This window comes from Capsicum annuum, chromosome 6 (genome assembly GCF_002878395.1).
Source record: "Capsicum annuum cultivar UCD-10X-F1 chromosome 6, UCD10Xv1.1, whole genome shotgun sequence".
Classification (NCBI taxonomy): domain Eukaryota; kingdom Viridiplantae; phylum Streptophyta; class Magnoliopsida; order Solanales; family Solanaceae; genus Capsicum; species Capsicum annuum.
In genome coordinates this window covers 209,883,173-209,909,254 of record NC_061116.1, presented here as the reverse complement: position 1 = coordinate 209,909,254, position 26,082 = coordinate 209,883,173, and the positions used below count along the sequence as shown (strand labels likewise).

General features: G+C 32.8%; 1 protein-coding gene across 1 annotated transcript; it reads right to left on the bottom strand.

Moving 5' to 3' along the window:
- Positions 1-596: 596 nt before the first annotated feature.
- On the bottom strand, positions 597-3,152 carry LOC107875963 (probable endo-1,3(4)-beta-glucanase ARB_01444). The gene has a single exon (XM_016722877.2). It carries the CDS (start codon positions 2,962-2,964, stop codon positions 772-774), a length of 2,193 nt encoding a protein of 730 aa, XP_016578363.1. The 5' UTR covers positions 2,965-3,152; the 3' UTR covers positions 597-771.
- Positions 3,153-26,082: the final 22,930 nt, after the last annotated feature.

Here is a 26,082-nt window from a genome sequence, read left to right as displayed (position 1 = left end):
AAACAAACAAAAAAAAAAGTTTAAGACAAGTCCTCGTAGACAGCAGGTGTATAGTAGCGCCTAAGCATATATAGCTCAAGATTAGTTAGATTACTAAAATTATACTGGATATTATTGTAGAGTCAAATCCCAATTTAACTAAAGGACGCATGACTATATAATAAAGTGTCATTGTCTCACGAAGAAGTCCCAAATTAAAAGTACAACCTAATGGCCAATGAAATATATATATTGAAAAATAATGAAAGACTAAGATTTATATCTGAATGAAAATGAAAAATGTTGGGCAACTTAGTTTTTTCAATCTGAGCCAATATGGTTAACAGAATTATCTAATTAAAACCTTCACTAGTAAAAAATACTTAATAAATATGCAATGAGTTAATTGAGGTGCGCCAAATATCATCACTATACTGATCACGTGGTAATGAAAACTGTGTTTGCAGGATAGGATAGGCTACAACAACAACAGACCCCCAGTATATTCCCACAAAATGAGGTTTGGAGGATAAAATGTACGCAGTCCATACCACTACCTCCGAGGAAGTAGAGAGGTTGTTTCCGATCAGAATAGGATAGGCTCAGTGCAGAAAATATCTTATAATTGTTGATTCCAAGCTTGATCATTTATTTAGAAACAATTTATTCAAGTATTACAAACAATCCACATTAAAAGCATACAACACAAATGACCAGTTCATTTGAATGTTTTGATCAGTACCCTTATTCGAAGCCAGCAAGGTCACTAAAATGTTACATGCCATAAATTGTTCAATGAGAGTAATGACGATACCAGCAGAAATTGTTCCCTTTGTCACATTCCTCTGCTCCATCACCACCTCTAGTATGAATCCACCATAGAAGATTTGTAAGTGAGTTTCCATCGTCGAAACCAGTTAATCTTCTTGTTTTCACCAAAGCACTTGCTTTATCATACATCCCTTCTAACGCATACACAAACCCCTTCCACCCTTCTCCAACACCTTGTCTTGCAAGAGCTGGCATTGTCCATTGTACCAGCTCTCTGACGAACCGAGCATCGGAAAATACAACTTCAGTAATAGGCAATAAAGGTAAAACCTGAATACCAAGTCTACATTCTTTCCAATCAGATGGAGCAAACCAAAGGCCACTGTCCCTTTTATTAGACCACAGAACTCCGACCACACGGTTATTTCTCGTGAATTCCTCTGCATACAAGTTGCTTTCTTCTTTAACATGCCACCAAGTTTGTGCTGAATGAACCTCCATGGCCGAAAGAGTTGATCCAATGGCAACAAGATGAGTGTCCCCATATGCCAATCCCATTAAAGCTGCTGAATAGTACGCGTTCACCGCTTCACTTGTGCTCTCCTGGTTCCTTCCATCTGCAAACTCAGTTAATCCCCCTGCCCAAGAATGCAATTTCCACAAATCAAAGCATCTCAACCGCGTATAGTGTGAATTTTCTCGCCTGCTTAAGTTCATAAAATCTGCCATAAGAGAATAGGCTTGTGGCCTGTACTTTCTTCCCCACATTGGATCTATCTTGACAAGCACTGCAATGGCATAAAGGAAATAACCAATGTGGTAATGGTGATCATTAAATACTCCAAAGCCAAAATCAGCACCAGAGTCTAGCGAACCTTGTTTAGTTACGATTCCACCCCATTTTGAATCATAAAAGAAACCATTTTCTTCGAAAGTCCCATCTAACCAGGGTTCAATTGTATCCTTGAGGAATTTGCGGATTGTTGGGATAACATCAGGGTAAGAAACCTCTTCGGCTATCAACGCTAGCCTTGCAGCTCTTGCAATTAACTTCCCATAAAAGTATGATGATGATGTTGAGATTAATGTTGTTGAGTTCAGGTCCGCGACATCCTTGCTCAAAGCATCAATTATTTCAGAACAAGACTCCTCCTCCTTTACACCTTCAATCGAATGCCATGTTACAGAAATCGGATCACTCTTCAATAGCCACGAATCTCCAACAACGCCAACAAGCTCACCATCAATACTATTGTACTTAAAATCCTCCAAGATAATACCTGTACGATCCGAGAGCAGTTGGAGATGCAGAGGATGAGCCAGCATCAACAAGTCTCCCCAACCAGTCTTCTCCCACTTGTATTCGATGCAAAATGGCTGACTGAAAACCGCATTACCAAATTTAGGATAACAAGAACTGAACTGATCAAGAACTGCTTCATAGTCGGAATTTGGCAAAAGAACGATCCTTATTGTACCCGAAAACTCATTAGAAGTGATATTATTCATATCATTGCTCAAATTGATGGGTGAAGACGCGTACAGAAGCCATGTTTGGCCATTGTTGAACTTGATAGTATATTTGGTCAGAGTAGCATTCCAAGAGCATTCAAGAATAGCATGAATTGTAGAGATCTTAAGTGCAACAGGATCACTAATGACATTACAAGTAACAAAGGGACATCCCCTGACAAGAAAGAACCTGAGGTTACTAGATGGCAGGTCTAACGTGACGCTAAGATCGCTAAACGATGAAATAACATGAGGTGCATTCGGATTAGGATTATTCAACATAGAAATAGTGAGATCAGCATTGAATATCTGGTAAACGAATGAAGGATTACGGAACTGAGGTGGGTAACAAATAGTAAGAGATGAATTTGATGATTTTATAAGATACGGGTGGATGTATTCAGGTTGATCACCATTTTTCAAAACAAAGTTCTGAAAGAAAGAATTTGTGGGCAAAGGACTTGATAAGAGGTTATGAGCAAAAAAAGGAGATGGTTCAGGAAGGACAGTGGATTTTGTTTTTGGAAACAGAAAAGGCTGTAACAATGGCCTAACAATTTGTGGTGGTGGTGGTGGAGACATATTTGGTGGAGGAGGTGGTGGCTCTGGCTGTGGAGGAGGTTTAGAGTACTGTTTCGAATGTTTCTTGAAAGGCGTCGTCACAATTGTTTTGACTCGCCTCGTGATCTTTTTCAACGCCATAACAACAGGTAATTTTAAACGTGCAATCTTGAATACCAAAATCAAGACAAATTGCGTGACTTAAGTACTCTTAACTGCCAATAAATTGAAACAACAATGAAATGAAATTTTCAACTGATTTCCAACCCCATGAGAGAGGAATGGAAATGGGAATTAGAAAAGAGCAAGTGGGATATTGCTAGCGTGTAGAAGCGTTTAAAATAGGAATTGGTACCTTGCCTATACGCCAAGGCTTAGATGTATGTTTGCCTTTGGGGCATTGCACATGTTCTATGCGTTCATTAGACTCCATATTTTACTCCCCCGTCTCAATTTCGTGATACTTCTAAAATCTTAATCTAAAACAAAAGATATTTGTGGGGCTATAAACAACTTCATTAATAAATGATGAATTTTAGAGTTAAAATTAGAGTAAACTTGACCTGCTATTGCACGTTACCCAATTTTTCCTTTTTCAATTGAGTAGTTTTACTACACTGACAGTGCATAAAACTTAAAACTCTATGTTTTTTCCAGAAAATTCTTTGCTGAGGTGATGTCTGACCTATAGTTTTTTTAATGGAATAGTAAAATATCTATATATTATTCATTATAAATTTATAATGTATGTTACCAAAACTGTATTCAAACTGATGACAAAATCAAGTAGATTAAGAATTTATTTGTTTTTTCAAAATCACGGTCGATTAGAGGCTTCAAGTATTCCTTCTTTGTTTATTTAACCAATGTTGTCCATAACTTTTTTTAACCTGATTAATTCAGCAAATTGTTTATTGCTTAACTAAAGAATCATCGAAGTTTGTTAATACACAATTTGAAATTTGATGGACAATATTAGACCATTTCCTTTGTCTTTCCTCTATTTTTCGTTCAAGAATTTCATGTATTGCAACTATTCTCTAATAAGTTAAAACTGGTAGAATCTCTTCCTAAAGGTTAGTGTCAAATAAAGCCAAAAAAACACAATTGTGCATCCTAGGAAAAAGGCGATACGGAATATTTGAAAGTCGACCCCTCGCTAACCAAATGGCCAAAAAAATTACTCAGACAGTTGCATAAACTATATCCATACACGATATAAAATGTATATAACCATATATTCAGATTTGCTAAAGCATATCAATATTAATTACAATTTTACCAAGCAAGGTACTGTTTAAGTACAAGTTTACCAGAACTCTTTATCATAATAACCAAAATAGATAGCATCCGCCTGCACTTGCCATTGACATTTGGTACTTGGTAGTAGGCTCTGGAAGAACATAGATTCCATGAAATGCAATATCTATCATTGTCAAATACATTAAAACTTAACTCTTTTCCATTCCACAAAAACTGACAAGAGAATACTGTAGTAGAGGTTGTTATTTCTCTAAGTATCAATGACTTAGAGCTTTTAAGAGAGTAAGTAGAAGTAGTGAAATGAATAGACAAAGAAGAACAGAGGAAGAAGAGAATTTCTGAAGAATGATATTCTATGCATTGAACTTATTTTTTTGTATATTGAGGAGTCTTGTTATATATATAAAATATTCTAACTACTTCTACACTTGACAGTTAACTGATAGGCTTAACAGACTAACACTCTTTCATAGTAACTAACTTTTAAAACTGTCACTAACTTCTTTAGTAACTAACTTTTAAAACTGTCATTAACTTGTTATAATAGTACTTTTTGTTGCATGTGTATTAATGTACTCAACAATCCCCCTCAAGCTAGGAAGGTGTGAAGATGTCACATATTCCTAACTTGGAATTAAGATGCATCTGCTGCACTTTGTCAAGACCTTTGGTTAGCATATCTGCAAGCTGATCTGGAGTTGACACATAATTGGTTGTGATCATGCCTTGAGTAATTTTCTCCTTTATGAAAAAAGAATCAATGTCAATGTGTTTTGTCCTTTCATGATAGACAGGATTAGTTGCTATTCGAATAGCAGATTTGTTGTCACTAAACACTTTAGCAGGCAGGCTTACTTCAATTCCAATTTCTCTCATCAACCTAGTATCCAAACCAGTTCAGCTGTGACTGTTGCAAGGCTTCTAAATTTTTCCTCAGGTGAGCTTTTGGAAATAGTAGCCTATTTCTTTGATTTCCAAGCCACAACAAACTCTCCAATATTCACAAAATACCCTATAGCACACCTTCTGTTTTGAGGGCAAGATGCCCAATCAGCATCGCAATAAGCACTCACTTCATCATTAGAATCACTAGACAATAGCACACCTTGACCTGGTTGATTCTTGACATACCTCACCACTCTTAGTGCTGCATCTTTATGAGATTTTTTAGGAGCTTGTAGAAACTGGCTTAAGGTTTGGACACTGAATGCTATGTCAGGCCTAGTCATTATCAAGTAGAGTAGTTTACCAATCAATATTTGATAGGTTGCTTAATTTGCAGAAGGATCTTCATCTGACTGAGACTGATTGATATGTTCATCAAATAGTTTGGAAGTTAGTTTAATATTGTAATCCATAGGTGTAGAGGAAAGTTTAGCAGCTGTTAATCCTAATTCTGATAGCAACTCTAATGCATACTTTTGTTAATGCATTAGTATACCTTTATCATACCTTGCAAACTCAATACCAAGAAAGAACCTCAACTCTCCCAGATCTTTCATTTTGAATCTTTGTTGCAGTTTTATCTTTGTGTCCTCTATTAACTTTATACCATCACCAGTGATTAACATGTCATCAACATACACTAATACAAGATTAACTCTTTTTGTTTTTTTCTTGATGTATAATGATGGATCATATTGAATCTGGGTGAATCCATACTTTAGTAATACTTCTGATAACTTGTCATTCCATTGTTTAGGAGCTTGCTTTAGTTCATATAGGGATTTGAGTAGTCTAAACACTACATTCTCCCCCTGACTAGCAAATCCCTGAGGTAACTCCATGTACACCTCATCAGTTAAATCACCATTTAAGAAAGCATTGTAAACATTCATCTATTGAACAAACCATTTTTTTCTTGTTGTAATAGCTAATACTACCCTAACAGTCTACATTTTTACAACTGGAGAGAAGGTTTCCTTATAATCAATTCCCTCTCTTTGACCATACCCCTTTGCTACAAGCCTAGCTTTAAACCTCTTTATTTCTCTATTAGATTTGTATTTAACTTTTTAGATCTACCTGCAGCCTATAGGCTTCTTTCCCTTAGGCAGAGAGACTATGTCCCAAGTATGGTTAGATGTTAAGGCTGTTATCTCATATTTCATAGCCTCTACCCACCTTGGGTCCTTACATACTTCATAGTAACTTTTAGGTTCAAGAACAAAAGAGAAATTTGTTACACATGCTTTGTACTGTGAAGATAACTTGTCATCAGTAACATAATTTGCTATATCATAAGGTACCTTCTTATGCTTGTTATTTGAGATAAAATCAGTCATCCATATTGGAGGTTTTCTCCCTCTGGTTGATGTTATTTGAACCTCACAAGCAGATGCCTGAGTACCTTGTGTATCAACTATAATAGCCTCTTATTATATCTCTAGTTATTGTAGCACTTGAGGTTAACTTGTAGGCTGAGTATGAGGCAGGTGAATTTCAGGAAGATCTTCATCTAACACAGGTGTTTCCAAAGGAAACATATACTGAAGTATTTCTTTCTGACTCATCTTAAAAGAGAACACATCTTCTATGAATGAGACATCTCTGCACACAGAAAAAGACCCGCTGAATATGTCATAAAGCACATATCCCTTTTTCGTGTCTGAGTAGCCCATTAGAACAGTGGTTCTTGTTCTAGGCATAAGCTTGTCATGCTCATTCAACATTTTACCACAACATAAACAACCTAGAACTCTCAAGTGAGCATAATTTGGTTTGTTATTATATAACACTTCATAAGGAACCTGATGAGCAATAGTTGAACTAAGCAACCTGTTTATGATATGTACTGCAGCTAAAACACAATAGCCCCAAAAATTTACAGGAATGTTAACTTGAAACCTGACTGTTCTTGTAACCGCTAATATGTGCCTATGTTTTCTTTCAGTAACACTATTTTGTTGAGGTGTATAGGCACATGTTTGATGTAGAATACCATGAGTGCTGAACAAAGTATTGCATAAAGAATTGACAAATTCAGTACCATTATCAGTTCTTACTGTCCAATTTTTTCAAATTATATTTTAACATATGTAATGAACTGTTGAATCTGAACATACACATCAATCTTTTGTTTAAGCAAAAACACCCAAGTAAATCTTGAAAAATCATCCACGATAGTTAGAAAGTATTTTTTGCCATTCTTAGTTGCAACTCTATAAGGACCCCACACATCCATGTGCACAAGATCAAAACAACATATAGTTTGAACATTGTTGGAAGGAAATGGAGCTCTAGTTTGTTTTGCACAAGGACATACACCACATTGTTTTATTCCATATTCTATATTCTGAACATCAAAAGCAACTATCCTCTTAAGAGCATTGGTAGACATATGCCCTAATCTCTTGTGCCGAAGATCAATATCACTACTTCATTTTGTTATACCACCATCAATTGTCACTTTATAAGCTACAATTTTTGAACCTTCAAGATCCTGTTGTCCAACCAGTAGATACAGTCCTCCATCAGGCTTACCAATCCCCCTCACCTTTCCAGTATAAAGATCCTGGAAGACACAAAAATCAGGGAAAGAGTTTACTGAGCATTACCACTTTTTGGTCACTTGTGACACTGATAATAGATTGTAATAAAACTCAGGTATGTGATATACACTAGTTATCAAATTTCCTTCTGACAAACGACTACTTCCTATGTGTGTTACAAGAGTAGTACCACTATTTGGCAAATACACCTCCTTTGGTGTTTCTAACTTCTTTATGGACTGTCCAAGCAGTAAATCTAAATTAGCTCCATGTGATTTGTAGCTCCTGTATCAATAATCCATTCTTTGGACTTAACAGATGCTAATAAAGCAGTAATACCTGCAGTTGAAGTACTAGTTGCATTTATTGAATTTCCAACATTAGTAGTGTTATTATTTGTGTTGATCATTCTCAAGATTTGCTCATACTGCTCCTTGGTAAAGGTTTCATTGCCCATTTGACTTATCTAAGTCAAATGCATATCTGAACCGAATTGGTGTCCTGCATCAAGAGAAAAGAAACCTTTCCCTGCATGTTGATTATAGAAACTTGAACTATGCTGACCAGATTGTGCATCAAAAGATACATCATAGGCTCCATTATGTTCTTCAAACTTAGACTTTTTCTTGAATTTATGATCATTCGGATAACCAACAATTTTCCAGCAATTCTCTTTGGTGTTTCCCTTCAATTTACAAAAATCACATTGAAGAGTGTAATTCTTCTTAGACTTCTAAATATTACTCCCACCAGTTCCATGCCTTGTGTACTTCACCAAATCACAGTTATCACCAGATACCAAAGGATTAGCCCCCAAGATTCCTGCATAAGCTGCTATATTTTTATGGCTTTCATCACTTATAACCATGGCATATGATTGATTCACATATGAAAGAGGGGTCATGAGTAGAATTTGGCTTCTTGACTGTGTATAAGACTCATTTAAGCCAATTAAGAACTGAAATAGCTTCAGTTTCTAAAGATGAAGCACTAAATCCTTGGATTTGTCATAATAACACCCAGGTACAGGCACCAAAGCTTCAAATTCCTCCCATAAATCCTTGAGTTTTGAGAAATAAGATAACACAGATGCACCACCTTGAGATAAAGTCGCAATTTCTTTATGCAAGTTAAATGTTCGAGCATCATCTATCTTATTAAACCTTTCATACAACTCATTCCAAACAACACTCATAACTGATGCACACATGATGCCTCCAAGAAGTTCTTTATAAACAAAATTCATGAGACAAGACAGGACAATTGTATTTACCCTCTCCCATTGATTCGCCAAATCAATAGAAAACTTATTCTTATAACAAGATCCATCAACCATATCTAACTTGTTCCTTCCTAACAGGGCTATAAGCATGGATCAAAACCAAATAGAAAAATTCTCAACCCCTATTAACTGAAAGGAAATAATTTGAATTCCACTTACATCTGAGGGACTAAGAAAGAAAGGTGATTGTAATCCAAAGAATTCGGAAAAGCTCTGGTGGATTCCCAGTTCCAACACCAATTTCATTCACCATTGTTACAATTTCTTTAGAAACTCCAAATCTTGAACTCAAGAAACAGTTTCAACTTTTCCAGAAATCAATTGTGCAGACAAAATTGAAGCTTAATCAATCTACAAAATAAAAATTATTTCATCTAGATTAATCTGCAGCTTTGATACCATGTTATTTCTCTAAGTATAAATGACTTAGAGCTTTAAGAGAGTAAGTAGAAGAAGTAGTGAAATGAAAAGATAAAGAAGAACAGAGGAAGAAGCGAATTTCTAAAGAATGATATTCTGTGCATTGAACTTATTTTTTTGTACATTGAGTAATCTTGTCATATATACAAAATATTCTAACTACTTTTACACTTGATAGTTAACTGATAGGCTTAACAGACTAACACTCTTTAACAGTAACTAACTTTTGAAACTGTAACTAACTTCTGGAACTCTTTAGTCGACTAACTATAAATTGATAATAGTACTTTTTGCTGCATGTGTATTAATGTACTCAACAGAAGTCGCACAAAAGTATCAATTAAAATCTATTCCTATAATTCCCGGAGTCTGTATCCCGGACGCTACACGGTGCTCATGACCTTAAAGGACCACAAGCTAACCCATGACTAGTACCTGCTATAAGCACTGAATAAAAATACTGTAGTAATGCAGAAGATGGACTGAAATGCCATAAGGTTCAAATACTATAATCAAAACTAAATGAAATATTGAACAACTATTTGAAACACTCTAGTCTGAAAAGCCTCTAACTGTCTGAATATGGAGTTGATGGGACAAGTCCCCAACTAACTCCGACTACTGAAATAATGAACTACTAAATGTACTGAAGAAATCTAACATCCTCGGAGTATGAGGACTCACTACTGTAACTGCTATGGATAACTGGAACTGGCTATGTGGGGTTGGAATCCTAAGCATCCAAACCTATGATATGAGACATCATAGCTCAAGAAATGAGTATGCGATCAGTACGTGGAAATGTACCGGTATGCTAAATGAGGTAAGGCTGAATGCATGAGTTTATATACATGAATAATAACTAACTGAATGATATGCAAGAGTTGGATTAGCATAAATGGAGGATTTCTAACTACTGAATATACTGTGCATACTGTAACTAAATATACTGAAACTGAATATGATAACTAATAACTAAATATACTGCTAATCTGAATTACTGATGACTGAGTGACTATGTTTGATAGTCTTGATTCTATCAAACTAAATTGAGTTCTATTTTGAAGACTGAGATTGAAACTGAAACTGTGGGAGTTCTCACTTAACCGACATGCCCCTAAGTAAACTGAGTGGGGTCCAACCTGTAACCCCAGTTGGAAGGGTGCCAGTACCATGCCACGGGTAAAGACACTGTTGTGGTCAAGCCTATCAGATGGGTGACCCTAAATAAGAAGTCAAGCCTAATCTGACGGGTGATCCCTGGAAGGTAGCCAAGCCTTAATCTAACGGGTGACTCCTCACATCCTACGTTAGCTACGTAGTTCTGTAGTATGAGACTTCTACTAACAACTCTGCCTGCCTGACGAAAGAATCCATCACCTTTACACTCGCTCGGTGCTAGTTCCTACTCCCAACTGAATGACACTGATTGATTAACTGGACTGGACTGAGTTAGCTGAGTTTGGTAACTAACTGAATTTGCTATTCGTGATACTATGGAGTTATTCTGTAATTACTAGGGCTCTAGGTAAACAGCTAGATTGTCGGGTATTGAATACCCCAGGACTCGATAACAATAGAAGTAAAGCATAACTTTGAATAACATATAAATATTCACTTGGTCAAAATTCCTTCATAGAGACATTTCATCAAACACTTATAATGCATTGACTAGTACATGAATGGGGAGTACATGTTATCATGGTATATTGACACTATTTCATTCACTTAGGCATTTAGACAAACACTTGGGGAGCATGCTTAGTTCACATAATAGTAAACACACATGGTGATCATGACTACATCGATCAACTTGTACATCGTAGGATTTATCATAAGGATCATGCAACTCAATATATATAATGATTAACTCCATGAAAACTTATAATCAAATCATGGACGAGAACCCAACAAGTCATGAAACATGAATTCAATTCAATTCAAACATAGAAAACATGGAATCCAAAGTCTTATATTTTGAAAATGGGATTCTTGGGCTCCATAGAAGGTAAGGATCCATGAATGAACATCTAACATACCTGGGAATCTTAATTCTTGAAGACCCTCAAAGGGATTCTTGAGATTGCTCTTAAAACTTGGAGGCTAAGGGTTTTTTATCTTAAGGGAGAATACATAAATTTGGGGGAAAAGTGAGTTAATAATGACCTAAATACGTTTTTAGGTATTAAAACCTTGGGAAAAGACTTATTTAGCCCTGGACGAAACTTTTGAATTTTTGTAAAATTCTCTGAAATGGGCACCTAGCGCGACGCGGCGCTATCGTGCCATGTCATTGGAAATTGCTAATTGGGAACTGGGCTGATGGCGCAATACAGAGCCATCGCGGAACCTTACTAATTCTAATTTTCACACATGGTGCGACGCGCTATGATCGCGTTGCCCCATTGAAAATTGATAATTATGAAACTGACTTGTGGCGTAACGCGCCAATATCACGGAGCAATACTGAAAACTGACAATTGCTGTTTTGACACACTCTGCAATGCGTTGAAGGCTCAAATGATGGGGTTTAATGACTGGAACTTAAAATTGCCCTAACTTCTTACTCGGTTATCAGATTTAGGCGAATTTTATATCTTTGGAATATTGGTTGAATTTTCTACAAGATTGTGGGTCCAAATTTAGGAAATTCCGCCTAGAAAAAAACTTCTACTTAGGGATTCTCGTGTACTAAAGACTAAAGTGAGCTAGAAAATTGTGGGGTATTACAATATCTCCCCCTTGGGAACATTCGTCCTCGAATATGGCTAGTTAAGCTGAGAGAATACTGACAGACTATGTTTACGTACTGAACTAGACATGCACAGCTGAAGCATGATTACATGACTGAAATTACATACTGAACATGCATATCTGAGCATGATTACATGGCTAAAACTAATTCATGAAATGCATGACTGACATGAGAATAATATGAGATGGTAACTGATAACAAGTTTGTAATGGTACTGAATATGGGAATGATTAGGCTTAATAAAGACTTTGATAATGTATGAGACACAATTTAGTTTAACACGACTGGATGACTTTGACATACTGATGAGGCCTGAGGAACGTATGACATAAACTGAACTTCACGGACCCTTAAGAGTGTAACATGAGTCATAGGAACTGAGCATACTAGAAAACATGAATACGCTCGTAATGAACTGCATAACCTGAGTTTGAAATTTCTGAACTTATGGAACCTGATTCGTACTACAGAGTGAACTGGAATTCCTTATACTAGGGACCGTAAGCATGCATGGTATTCTACCATGTAATATACTACCATTACCATCTCTCCTTTAGCTTAAAGCCATTGTTCTATGTCTGTGGGTTATTAAATCAATAACCCTACTACTGTTTCAGGGTTTAACCTTGGAATGGACTGCTATGTAAGAAATTACAAAAGATAGAGAAGCTCGTGGATCTAATAAGGCATAAAAATATAAGTGGGATATTTGTAACTTACCAGTGACCACATCAGGAGGACTTTTCAGATCCTGCTAGGAATGAAGTGCATAAAATCTGTTTAGACACTAACCGTGGGTGGCGCTGGAAGGGGAGCCCTGCTGATTTGGGCGACTAGAATGAACTTTTAACTGATGAGACTGGCCCTGATGGCGCATATCCCTACCTTTCTGAGCAGCTACTCGATACTCCCTGAGCCTATGGCCCGGTTTCCCACATCTATAATAAACATCACTGCTAGCCTTACACTCTCCTTGATGGTTTTTACCATACTATTCGTAAAACAGATTTGTACGGCCATTTCTTATGCTATCCTGGGTCATTGGTACACTGGATAAGGACAGAACTGGGACTGAGAACTTTGGGCGAAGCTGGGAACGGTTATCGTCCTCTGACTTAGGTTAAGTAAAATTGAAGCTACCTATTCTAGCTCTCTTATTTTCCCTCTCTTTCTTCTTAAGCTTCTGCTCTTCAATTTGTTGAGCATGGACCATAATCCTAGATATGTCCATCTCCTTAATTAACACCGCAGTTCTGCACTCCTTAACCACACTATCTGACACTCCTGACATGAACTTACTTATTTTGGACCTATTGGCTGCTACCACATGAGGAGCATATCTTACTAACTGGGTAAACTTGAGGGAATACTCTTTCACGCTCATACTACCTTGTCTGAGATTGATGAACTCTAACACTTTGGCTTCTTTCAACTCTAAAGGAAAAAATCTATCTAGGAAGGCAGTTGCAAACTCTTCTCACTCTACGGGCTCTGCATCTGTACCCCTGTCTACCTGCTATTACTTGAACCATATATGGGCTACATCTTGTAGCTGATAGGTGGTTAACTCAGTACTTTCACTGGAAGTCACTCCCATGATATTTGTGACTTTCTGAACTTGATTGAGGAACTCTTGTGGACCCTCTTCTGACTTAGATCCCATGAAAAAAGGAGGATTAATTTGGGTGAAGTCCCAAATTCTGGTAACAATAGTATTGGCCACTGGGTTGGCCGAAATAGCAACTGGTCATTCATTCTGGGGTGCGATTGAATTAGCTAGAGTAGTGAATGCAACTCTAAATTCTACACGAGAGACGTGCTCGTCTAGGGGATCTGCCTGAACGTGCTGAGGTGCTGACTGATTTTCAGTTCTTCTTTCGTTAGTCCTTTTGGAAGGCATGTTCTGTAAATAAAAGGAAGAAGTGAATTAGACTGGGAGTTTAACTTGAGCTCATACTCACTTGCACGACATGAATACTGAAAGAAGGGAAACTTTTACTAAAACATCTCATAGCTTCTTGTCCATAAGTGTGGCGCGCTACACACCCATGCACAAGACTCTATGTGATGTGGCTTTCAGACTTCCTAGGACACTGTTGAACCTTAGTCTCTGATACCAAGTTTTTAATACCCCGAGTCTGTATTCCAGAAGCTACACGGTGCTCATGACCCCGAAGGACCACAAGCTAACCTATGACTGGTACCTGCTGTAAGCACTGAATAAAAATACTGTAATAATATGGAATATGGACTGAAATGCCATAAGGTTCAAAATACCATAATCCAAAACTAAACGAAATACTAAATAACTATCTGAAACACTCTAGTCTGAAAAACCTCTAACTGTCTGAATATGGAGTTAATGGGACAAGTCACCAACTAACTCCGACTACTGAAATAATGAACTACTGAATATACTGAAGAAACATAACATCCTCGGAGTATAAAGACCCACTAATGTAACTACTGCAGATAACTGAAACTGGCTATGTGCGGTCAGGATTCTGAGCGTCCAAACCTATGATATAAGACATCATAGCGCAAGAAATAGGCATGTGATCAGTATGTGAGAATATGTCGGTATCCTAAATGAGGTAAGGCTGAATGCATGGGTTTATATACATAAACAATAACTAACTGAATGATATGCAAGAGTGGGATTAGCATACATGGAGGATCTGTAACTACTGAGCATACTGTGCATACTTTAACTGAATATACTGAAACTGAATCTGATAACTAATAACTGAATATACTGATAATCTGAATTACTGATGATTGAGTAACTATGTCTGACAGTCCTAATTCTATAGAACTGAACTGAGTTCTATTTTAAAGAATGAGAGTAAAATTGAAATTGTGGGAGTTCTTACTTAACCGACATGCCCCTAAGTAAACTGAGTGGGGTCCAACCTGAAACCCCCATTAGAAGGATGCTAGTACCGTGCCACGGGTAAAGACATTATTGTGGTCAAGCCTATTTGACAGGTGACCCTGAACAGGAAGTCAAGTATAATCTAACGGGTGACCCCTGGAAGGTAGCCAATCCTTAATTTGACTGGTGACTCCTTACATCCTACGCTGGCTACATAGTTTTGTAGCATGAGACTACTACTAACGACTCTGCCTGCCTGATGGGAGAATTCGTCACCTCTACACTCATTCGGTGCCAGTTCCTACTCCCAGCTGAATGATACTGATTGATTAACTGGACTGGACTGAGTTAGTTGAGTTCAGTAATTGACTGAGTTCTACTATTCATGGTACTACGGAGTTATTTTGTAATTGCTAGGGATCTAGGTAAACAACTAGATTGTCGGGTATTGAATACCCAGGACTTGATAACATGAGAAGTAAAGCATAACTTTGAATAACATATAAATATTCACTTGGTCAAAATTCCTCCATAGAAACATTTCATCAAACACTTGTAATGCATTGACTAGTACATGAATGGGGAGTACATGCTATCATGGTATAATGACACTATTTCATTCACTTAGGCATTTAGACAAACACTTGGGGAGCATGCTTAGTTCACATAATAGTAAACACACATGGTGATCATGACTACATCAATCAACTTGTACATCGTAGGATTTATCATGAAGATCATGCAATTCAACACATATAATGATTAATTCCATGAAAACTTGTAATTAAATCATGGACGAGAACCCAACAAGTCATGAAACATGAATTCAATTCAATTCAAACATAGAAAACATGGAATCCAAAGTCTTATATTTTGAAAAGAGGATTCTTAGGCTCCATGGAAGGTAAGGATCCGTGAATGAACATCTAACATACCTGAAAATCTTAATTCTTGAAGTTCTTGAAGACCCTCGAAGGGATTCTTGAGATTGCTCTTTAATCTTGGAGGCTAGGGTTTTCTATCTTGAGAGAGAACGCTTAAATTTGGGGGAAAAGTGAGTTAATAATGACCTAAATACATTTTTAGGGATTAAATGTCATATCTGGACGTAATAAAACTTTGGGAAAAGACTTATTTAGCCCTGGACGAAACTTTTAAATTTTCTTTGAAATTCTCTGAAATGGGCACCTGGCGTGACGCGGCGCTATCGTACCGTATCACTGGAAATCGCCAATTGGGAACTCGGCTGACGGTGGGACGCGGAGCCATCATGGAGCCTTACTGATTCTGATTTTCACACATGGTGCGACGCGCTATGATCGCGCTACCCCACTAAAAATTGACAATTATGAAATTGACTTGTGGGCGATGTGCCAATATCGTGGAGAAACACTGGAAACTGACAATTGTTATTTTGACACACTCCTCGATGCGCTGAAGGCTCAAATGACGGGGTTTGGAATGCTGGCTTAATTTCCTACATGATGGTGGGTCTAAATCTGGGAAATTCCACCTAAAACAAAAATTTTACTTAGGGATTCTCGTGTACTGAAGACTAAACTGGGATAGAAAATTGCAAGGTATTACAGTTCCAACTCCTGGATATTTATCACCAAGATTAACATATTTTGATGCGCAGTGAACTTTTAGCTAAGGAGAATTTTGAGGAAGATTATTATGAATGTGCACCTCATAATCAAAACCCTGAATATTATAAGGCATTATAAATAACAAGAAGAGGATCTTCACTTATTACTGTACCATCTTGAAAAAGCTTATTAGAATATGCTATGCGTAATTTTAAATATGAAATATTTTGTAAGTGTTTTGATTGTATAAATATAGGAGATTTTTTTTTTTGGCCTTTTAATTAGGATAAGAACAATATCTATCTTTTAATGACATTATAATAAAGGAAAGTAATCTAATAGCTTACTCTTTATAACTTTAATATATACTAGTCAAGTGTACGTGTTTTGCACGTGTGTCTCGTGTTGGTAAGTATAATTATATATAAAGAAATAAAATTATTAAAAAATAACAATTGAGTTGCAACAAATGTACGATCTATTTAAAATATATAATTTAACACTAAAAGTTTTTCATCTTAATCAATAAAACTATACATAAAATAAAAAATTTAATGAATTAATTTTTTTTTTGCTCATCAAAGAAAAAGATTTAGAGGAAAATTAAGCCACAAAGGAGCATTTGTTGTACATATATGTCATATTAAATTTAAATATAAATATTATTAGTACTCTACGATCCAATTTAGAGTTGAGACTACTATTCACAATATAAAATATATCAGAAAAGGAGAAAAAAAGTCATAAAATTAAGAAAATATAAATAAAAAAAATACTTTATAAGAATATATTATTTTCTTTCGATTTTGTCCAACATCACTTCATTACCTTGCTACAGCTAATGATTGTACATGGACAAACTTTTCACTTTCTTCAATTACTTAAAATCAATGTTGTACATATCTTTAATAAAAGAACGTACAAAATTAGATGTAGATGTTTAATGATACACTTACGGCAATATCATGATGCATATTAAAAGCTTTAACCTCAATTTGTTTGTGATTAATCAATTGGCCCACATATGATTGATCAAAAAAATTATTGCGAGAATTATTTCCTCCTAAATAATAAATGTAGATAGATCATTTAAATTTCGAAAAAAATAAATCATATGTTAATTAAATTGATAGAACTTATACCTCAATTATCTGTGTTCTTTTGAAGCTTAAAATTTGAATCAAAATTTTTATCCTTACCGCATTATTCGGGCGAGATCACAACCTATCAAACATAAATTATTTTAGAATCTCAAGAAATTAAGGATAGAATCTCAAAATTATGACAAGGCCCACACAAAAAATCACATAATTAGACAATCAAACCAACGAACAACCAATAGCTGATAAAAAGAATTTCAAAGTGCAAAGAAAATACAAATACAAATTAAATAAAGAACTAAAGAGACAAATATTCATACAATTACTTCAATTCTAACATTAAAAAATAAAATTTACTTAATTTATTTTCTATTTTCAGTAAATTCTTGCCAAAATAACCTACCTATTTTTGTTAAATTATTGTTAAAAAGGAACTCATAAATTTGATCAACAAATAACTACTAAAGTAGTATTTTGTTAGTATTAAAGTTCGCTAATATAAGTACCCGCGCGATGCGCAGAATATTTTTTTTTTTAAGAATATCATTAAAAAAAATAATAACTTATTCTTTCGAACTAATAAACTGTTTAAAAAATTTAATTATATCATATTAACACATTTTAAATTGATTATAAAATACAAAAAATAATTGTTAATAGTGAAATTAGTTATCATAGTCGCAATTATTTTAGATGTATGAAAATGATGAAATTGGTATTCTTATATAACTATGTTTTGTTGCTGATTTACAAAAGTAATTAATATTAAATAATTATTATTTTATCGTTGAACTTTTATATTTATATTTTTAACTAATTAAGATACGTGATTACATGTTTTCTGTCATTTCTAATTTTAATTTTTTGGTCTATCGATTCAAAAGCAATAACTAACTGAATTAAAAGTGATTAATTTCTCAATTAAAAATTATGCACATACAATTTATAGTATTGTTCATCACAAAAAATATATAGAAAACTTTATTTCCAACGTTAACTCCCCCCCCCCCCCCCCCTATACTCACACACACAAAAAAAAAGAAAAAAAATTACCACCACTGTCCACTTTAGCCCCACACTCTAATTCTACTCCGTAAAACTCCTACTCAAACTATATCAACAAATTTAAGATAAAGTACGAAAGATGATATAGAATTATTTCAAAAGTATAATTATAAATATGAGATTTAATTACACTTTTTTTGAATCTTCAAATACTTTAAATTATTTTATCATAGTTTTAAGTTAAAATATTATACAGTTTATTAAATGATGTAGAAGCAAATTTTCTAATTAAATTTGTTTGTCCTGTAATTTATCTTTAGGTGACTTTTCATTGTTTATTCTATAGTTTATCCTTAGGTAAGTAACTGTGATTAAAAAAAAGAATTAATTCTAATGATAAAAAATATTAAAATAATTAAAAAGCTAAATAAGCATGACAACATACCTAAATAGTTATTTATTTATAGAAATTTGATAAGCAATATTACATATAACTTTTTTATTTACTTTCATAAATTGCACACAAAAAAATATAAATTAAACATAATTCACAAAGATTTTTTGATTAAATTATTAACACTTTTGTTAAATATATTTTTGAATTAGATGACTCAAACAATATTCATTTTGGCAGCAAGAAATTGCGTAATTTGATAAAGAATAGATACCTACTAATTTTTTTTGAAAATTTTAAATTTATTTAAAGGTGAACAACTATATAAAATATGAAAGATAAAATAGCATTTATAATTTAGAAGAGATAAGTTTGGAATAATAAAAGTTTATTAGAGCTCTTTAACTATGGATTTCTATTTTAAGATAATGAAATTTTATTTTATTTTTTGTTTTAAAAAAATGTATTTCAAATTCAAGATTTTAAATTTTGTTAGAATCTTAGAAAGATAAGATTCTAAAATTTTATAATTATCTTACATTATATATATTTTGAATTTGAAAAAAAAAATATTTGAAATTAATGATATCAGTTAGGTATTTTCTATAATAACAATAAATGAGATAAAATAGAACATTTCAAATTAATGTTATTGATTTTAAAATATTAATATCAAATTATTTTAACCTTTTTTTGCCTTTTTGTTCTTCTTCTTTTGTATTATTTCAATAATATTTTTATCTTCTTCTTCTTCTTTTGTATTATTTCAATAATATTTTTATTTTTCATTAATATATAAATAAATTAAATTTAAATATATTTTATAGCATTTATATTTAAAAGAGATAAGTTTGAGATAGTAAAAGTCCATTATAACTCTTCAATTATGGATTTCTAATTTTAAGATAATGATTTTTTAAAAGGGATAATGTATTTCAAATTCAAGATTTTAAAATTTGTTAGAATATTAGAAAGATCAAATTCTAAAATGTCATGATTATCTTATAATTTAGATATTTGAATTTGCAAAAAATATATTTAAAATTAATGATACCAATTAGATGTTTTCTATAATAAAAATAAACAAAATAAAAAAATGTCATCAATTGGGTTGAGATAAAACTATAACTCGAAAATTATAGAGGTAGTTGTATAAATTCAAAATTGTCATCTGGATAGATTATAATTTTTTAATATTTTTTTATATTTTCCTAATATGTAAATAACTTGTATTTAAATAAATTTTATAACATTTAAATTTTAAAAAAGATAAGTTCGAAATAGTATAGGTTTATTAGAATTCTTTAAGCTAATCATAATTTTTTAAAAAAAGAATCTAATATTTTCAAATTCAAATATTCCTATCTTTTAATTCAAATTTTTTTCTACTCTTACCATGTTTTTTTTTCTCAAGTTAAAAGCAATACAACTTATGTATTACTACTACTATTATTTATTATTTATTATTTTTATAAAGAGAATATAGAAAAACACTCAAAATAGAGTGTCAAAATATAAAACAAAGTGAGTAGCAATGGATATGCTAGTAAATTAAGTAACATTGTCTCATTAAAAAAGATTAATAAAAAATTCACATCGTAATTACATCACACTGTATTTCTTTTAAATACAATGAATAATAAAGTAAACATACACAAATAGAAGAGAATGTATAGCCTTCAAAGAAAACATTTCACATCGTAATCACATTGCATTGATTTTTTTCACTTGTTGTTTGCAATTATAAAGAAAACATTTAATTAACAATACAAAATAAAAACAACAAATTTGCTAATAGGAAAAAATATTACATATATTTTCTATTATATCAATTCAAGTTTAGTTTAAATTCAAATTCAATAGCATTTTTTTTTTTGTTAAATTATTATTTTTAGAAAAACACAGTATAAAAGAAAAAATAGTGTGACAAACCAACATATCAGAATCAATTGATTCTGAGGAAAAACAATCAAACATACACACAATATTCCTAAAGCAATTACTTTAAACTTCTTCTGTTGTTTGGTTGTCGATCTCAAAATTGTTGTTTGGTTGTCGCTCTCAAAATTATTAATCGTCTACTGCTGTCGTTCTCAAAGTTATTGGTCGTCTAGACATAGGTCTTTATGAAGATAATTTTCACCGCATTGTATAAATCTAGCACAATCAAAGAATGAAGATCAGGGTCCAATACACATATAGAAGATAATTTCACAATAATCATCGATCTCAATAAAATAATTTACAATATTTTTTTTTAACAAAATAGCACAAATTCTATTATGTTAATTCAAGTTTAGTTTAAATTCAAATTCAATAGCACTTTTGTTTATTAAATTATTATTTTTCGAAAAACACAGTATAAAAGAAAAAATAGTGTGACAAACAAACATATCAGAATCAATTGATTTTGAGAAAAAATAATCAAGCATACACACAATATTCCTAAAGCAATCACCTTAAACTTCTTTTGTTGTTTGGTTGTCGCTCTCAAAATTATTGGCCGTCTACTGGCTGTCGTTATTAAAATTATTGATCGTCTAGACACAGGTCTATATGAAGATAATTTTCACCGCATTGTATAAATCTAGCCCAATCAAAGAACGGAAATCAGTGTCCAATACATATATAAAAGATAATTTCACAATAATCATCGATCTCAATAAAATAATTTACAATAATTTTTTTTTAACAAAATAACACGAATTATTAACCAATTATAAACAAATAATCTTGAATCAAACTTTGAATAGTTGTAAACTGTGCATATATATTAATATACACACATGTCATCCATGAATGTTATATAACCAAAAAAAAAAAAAAACTAAACGATGAATTAAAAAAAAAAGTTTTAGAGAATAAAATAAGGCGTTTTATTAGAAAGTTAGTTTATATAGAAAAAGGTTAATTGAAATTCAGCTTTATCTAGTTTAGAGTTTGTTTTCAATTCAAATTTTAAAAAATATGTGACTTTTAATTCAAATTCAAAAATATCTAATCATTTTTTAGCAAATTTTATCTTAATCTAAAGAGTAAGCTTTATCTAGTTTAGATTTTGTTTTCAATTCAAATTTAAAAGAATATTGTACTTTCATTTTAAATTAAAAATTCAAAAATATCTATCTAATTTTTGGCAAAGTTTATCTTAATCTAAAGAGTAATTTTAAAAATAAATTATCTTTAAAAATAAAATTTAATTTTTTTATAGCTTCAATTTAAAAGTACATAAAATGTTTCAAACTAAATAAGTTTTTGTTAACTTTACTTTTACATGTACACTATATTTAGAAAACTTTATCTATTGTACACTATTTTTAGAAAACGTTATCTTTTAAAATAAATTTTATATTTTTGTAATTTTAATTTTAAAGTATAAAAAACGTAGAATATTCATCTTAAAGATATCATCTCTCAAAATACTTACGTATAATTGATTTATGTTTAATTTTTTTTTTAATCTTTAAAATAAATAAACTATTTATATATGGCGGGAGGGGATGGAAAATTACACGAGGGGTGAAGAATTTAAGTTGGTTTGGGTTTGTTAATTTTTCTTTTGGCCTTTTTTCCTATATTATCATTTTCTTTTATGCTATTTCTTTTTTAGAAAAAAACTAAAAGTGTGCTTGTCATATTATTATTATTATTATTATTATTATTATTATTATTATTATTATTATATTTTTTTTATCTTCCCCTAATATGTAAATAAATTATATTTAAATATATTTTATAACATTTAAATTTTATAAGAGATAAGTTTGAAATAGTATATATCTATTAGAACTCTTTAATTGTTTGTTTCTATTTTTAAGATAATGAAAATCTTTTTTATAAAAGGATAATTTATTCAAATTCAAATACTTAATTTCTTAATTCAAAATTTTATTACAATATTTTTAACTTTGTCTTATAATAATTTTTAATATTGTCTTAAAAATTGCCACGTGGCTATTTTAGTAGCATGACACGTGACATCTTGTCTTGCTTATGTTTTGCTTTTATATATATATAGATATTTGGTTACTTCCTGGAAGGTAAATTAATAATTGAAAATCAATAGTATTTTTAACTATGTTTAAATAAGGAAAGATTAATAACCAAATTTTAATGGGACACTAAAGTATTACAAAAATATTAAATAATAACTTAATAAAATAATCAGTGACAGTTTTGTCTATCATGAGTCTTTTAATGAAGGGCAAAAAGTTCAAATCACTTTTCTAAGGATCTTCACACTTTTAATAGATTATAGATTATAGATATAGATAGATTATAGATTCACACTTTTAATATATTATAGATTATAGATATAGATTATAAATATAGATAGATTATAGATTATAGATATAGATTATATATATGTGTGTAGGAATGATATTTAACACTTTTTATTTTTAAATTTTATATTTATCTTCGAAACCAATTTAACACTTTACTCTTTAAAACTTTCATATATATGATGGAAAACTTTAATATCTTGTTACATCTATCTTTGGGAATTTTGGAAGATAATACCAATATGGACTAGTATTTGAGTGAACTTTCAAGAATTATCAAGGGTAATTTTATATAAATACTTAAGTTGGATGTTCATTCTTGTAAAAATAAAAAGTAACTTAACTTACAGATTAAAAATCGAAAATTCAAAATATTCAAATCGATTAATTAGAAATCAGACATAAAAGTCCGATCCAATATGATAGATCTCTCATTTATATTGAATTTAGATTATAGTTTCTATAATTCGAGGCAATTTAACACTTTACTCTTCATAACTTTTTATGATTCTTATCTTGGAAATTTTGGAAAATGATACGAATATGGACTACTATTTGAGTGTGTTTTTCCAGAATTATTAAGGCAATTTAATATAAATATTTAATTTTGATGTTTACCTTTTGTAAAAAGAATAAGTAACTCAACTTATAGATTAAAAATATAAAGTTTAAAATATTCAATCCGATTGTAATTATCATCCAATTTATTTTTTCAAATTCCGTGCACTTTTGGTGCTTCGAGTCGTCCCATAGCATCCACATGTCATTCATGACTTGCTGAATCTATCGATTTGATTTTCAAACAGTTTATTTAGATTTTAGGCTCATTTCTCTATTTTTGAAGTTTTAGCTTTTAAGAAATTAGTATCGGGTAAAACCCCTAGTAAACGAACTTGGATGAAAATTTGAACCACATTGTTAGCTCCGGATTGTCAATTTTAGGCGTAGGAGACCCTTGGTCCGAGTCCTGAGGCTTTCAAATTCATTTGAACTATCAAGTAGATTCGATGAAAAATAAAATTATAGTTGTGGGACCCATATTTAATCAAAACAATCTAGAATGAACGTTTTTATGATTTTGTTAAGTTCGAATATTAAATTTCGTATTATAGAATATTTTATTTGCATGCATTGATTTCTGAATGAATCTCGAACATATCATACTGTGGAACATAATGATGGGGGTATTCATGACCTAAGTTCCTTCTTTGCCTTTGTTGTTCATCAAATGCAGCTCGAAGAGATGCCTTATTTTGTCTAGTTGCTTCTTGTCTCAACTCTTCCTATCTATCCCCTTCCTTAAATAACATCCGATCTGTGGCTTGCTCTAGAGTCTCATGCTCTCCTTGATTGTGAACTCCTGGATTGAGTACTCTTTATTCATTTATTCTCGTCAAATTTCTCGGTGTCCTTTCATGTTCAAGTGGAATTAGGGGATTACTTTGACTTTTTGTATTGGGCATGCGCTGATGTGCACCCTAAAAACAATTAGAAAAGTAAAACTAGGAAATCGTATTCGTCGACAAAAATAACAACAATATACCTAGTGTATTCCTACATAGTGGGGTTTGGGGAGGGTAAAGTGGTCACAATTTATACCACTATCTCCGAAGAAGTAGAAAGGTTGTTTCTAATAGTCCTCCATCTTAGAAAAAAAAGTAAACAATGTCGTGATAAAATATGAAACAAGATAGAAATAATAGAAATAAGACACTCACAAAGTAGTAATATACACTATTTAATCAAAAGCACTCACCTCACCCAAACCCTCTGAACTAGAAACTCCAATCTATGTGCAAAGCCCTATGACTACTAGCATAGATACACCAAAGCAATCCTATCTATGACTCACTCGCACAAACTAGACTTCTAACCTAATTCGCATCCTCTATATCTTCTTATCTAGGGTCATGTTCTCAGTAAGCTGCAACATCTTCATGCTATGTCTAATCACCTCCCTCTAGTATTTCATTAGCCTACCTCTACCCCGCCTAAACCATCTATAGACAACCTCTCACACCTATGAATTAGGGCATTTGTGCCCCTCCTCATCACATGCCCAAACCATCTCAACCTCACTTTCTGCATCTTGTCTTCCATCGAAGCATTCATACCTTCTCCCGAGTAATATCATTCCTAACTTTATTTCCCCTAGAAAGTCCACACATCTAATGCAACATCCTTATTTTTGCCACCTTCAACTTGTAGATGTGAGAATTCTTGACTGGCCAATACTCCACTTCGTACAACATGGCGGGCTGGACTGCCGCTCTATAGAGTTTGCCTTTAAGCTTAATGGGTACTTTCTTATCACACAAAACTCCAGAGGTGAGCCTCCATTTCATCCACCCTGCCCCAATACGGTGAGTGACATCCTCGTCAATTTCTTCAATAACCTGAACCATAGACCCAAGATACTTAAAACTATCCCTTTCATAAATAACTTGGGAATCCATCTTCACTACAACCTCGTCCTCATGCGTCAAATCGGGAAACTTCCATTCCAAGTACTCCGTCTTGGTCTTTCTCAACCTAAACCCTTTAGAGTCCAGGGTTTGTCTCTAAACCTCTAATTTATAATTAACCCCCCATCCCTCCTAGTCTCATCAATCAAAACTATATCATCCATAAATAGAAAACACCAAGGCATCTCTCCTTGAATATGTCACGTCAAAACATCCATCACCAAGGCGAATAAAAATGAGCTAAGAGTTGATTCTCGGTACAACCCTCTCAAAAATAGGAAAATGCTCTAAATTTTCTTCCACCATCCTCAGCGCATCTTTGCTACATCATATATGT

What these genes read in the sequence shown, in the direction of transcription:
- LOC107875963 (XM_016722877.2), bottom strand. Translation starts at nt 2,964, where the DNA reads ATGGCGTTGAAAAAGATCACGAGGCGAGTCAAAACAATTGTGACGACG.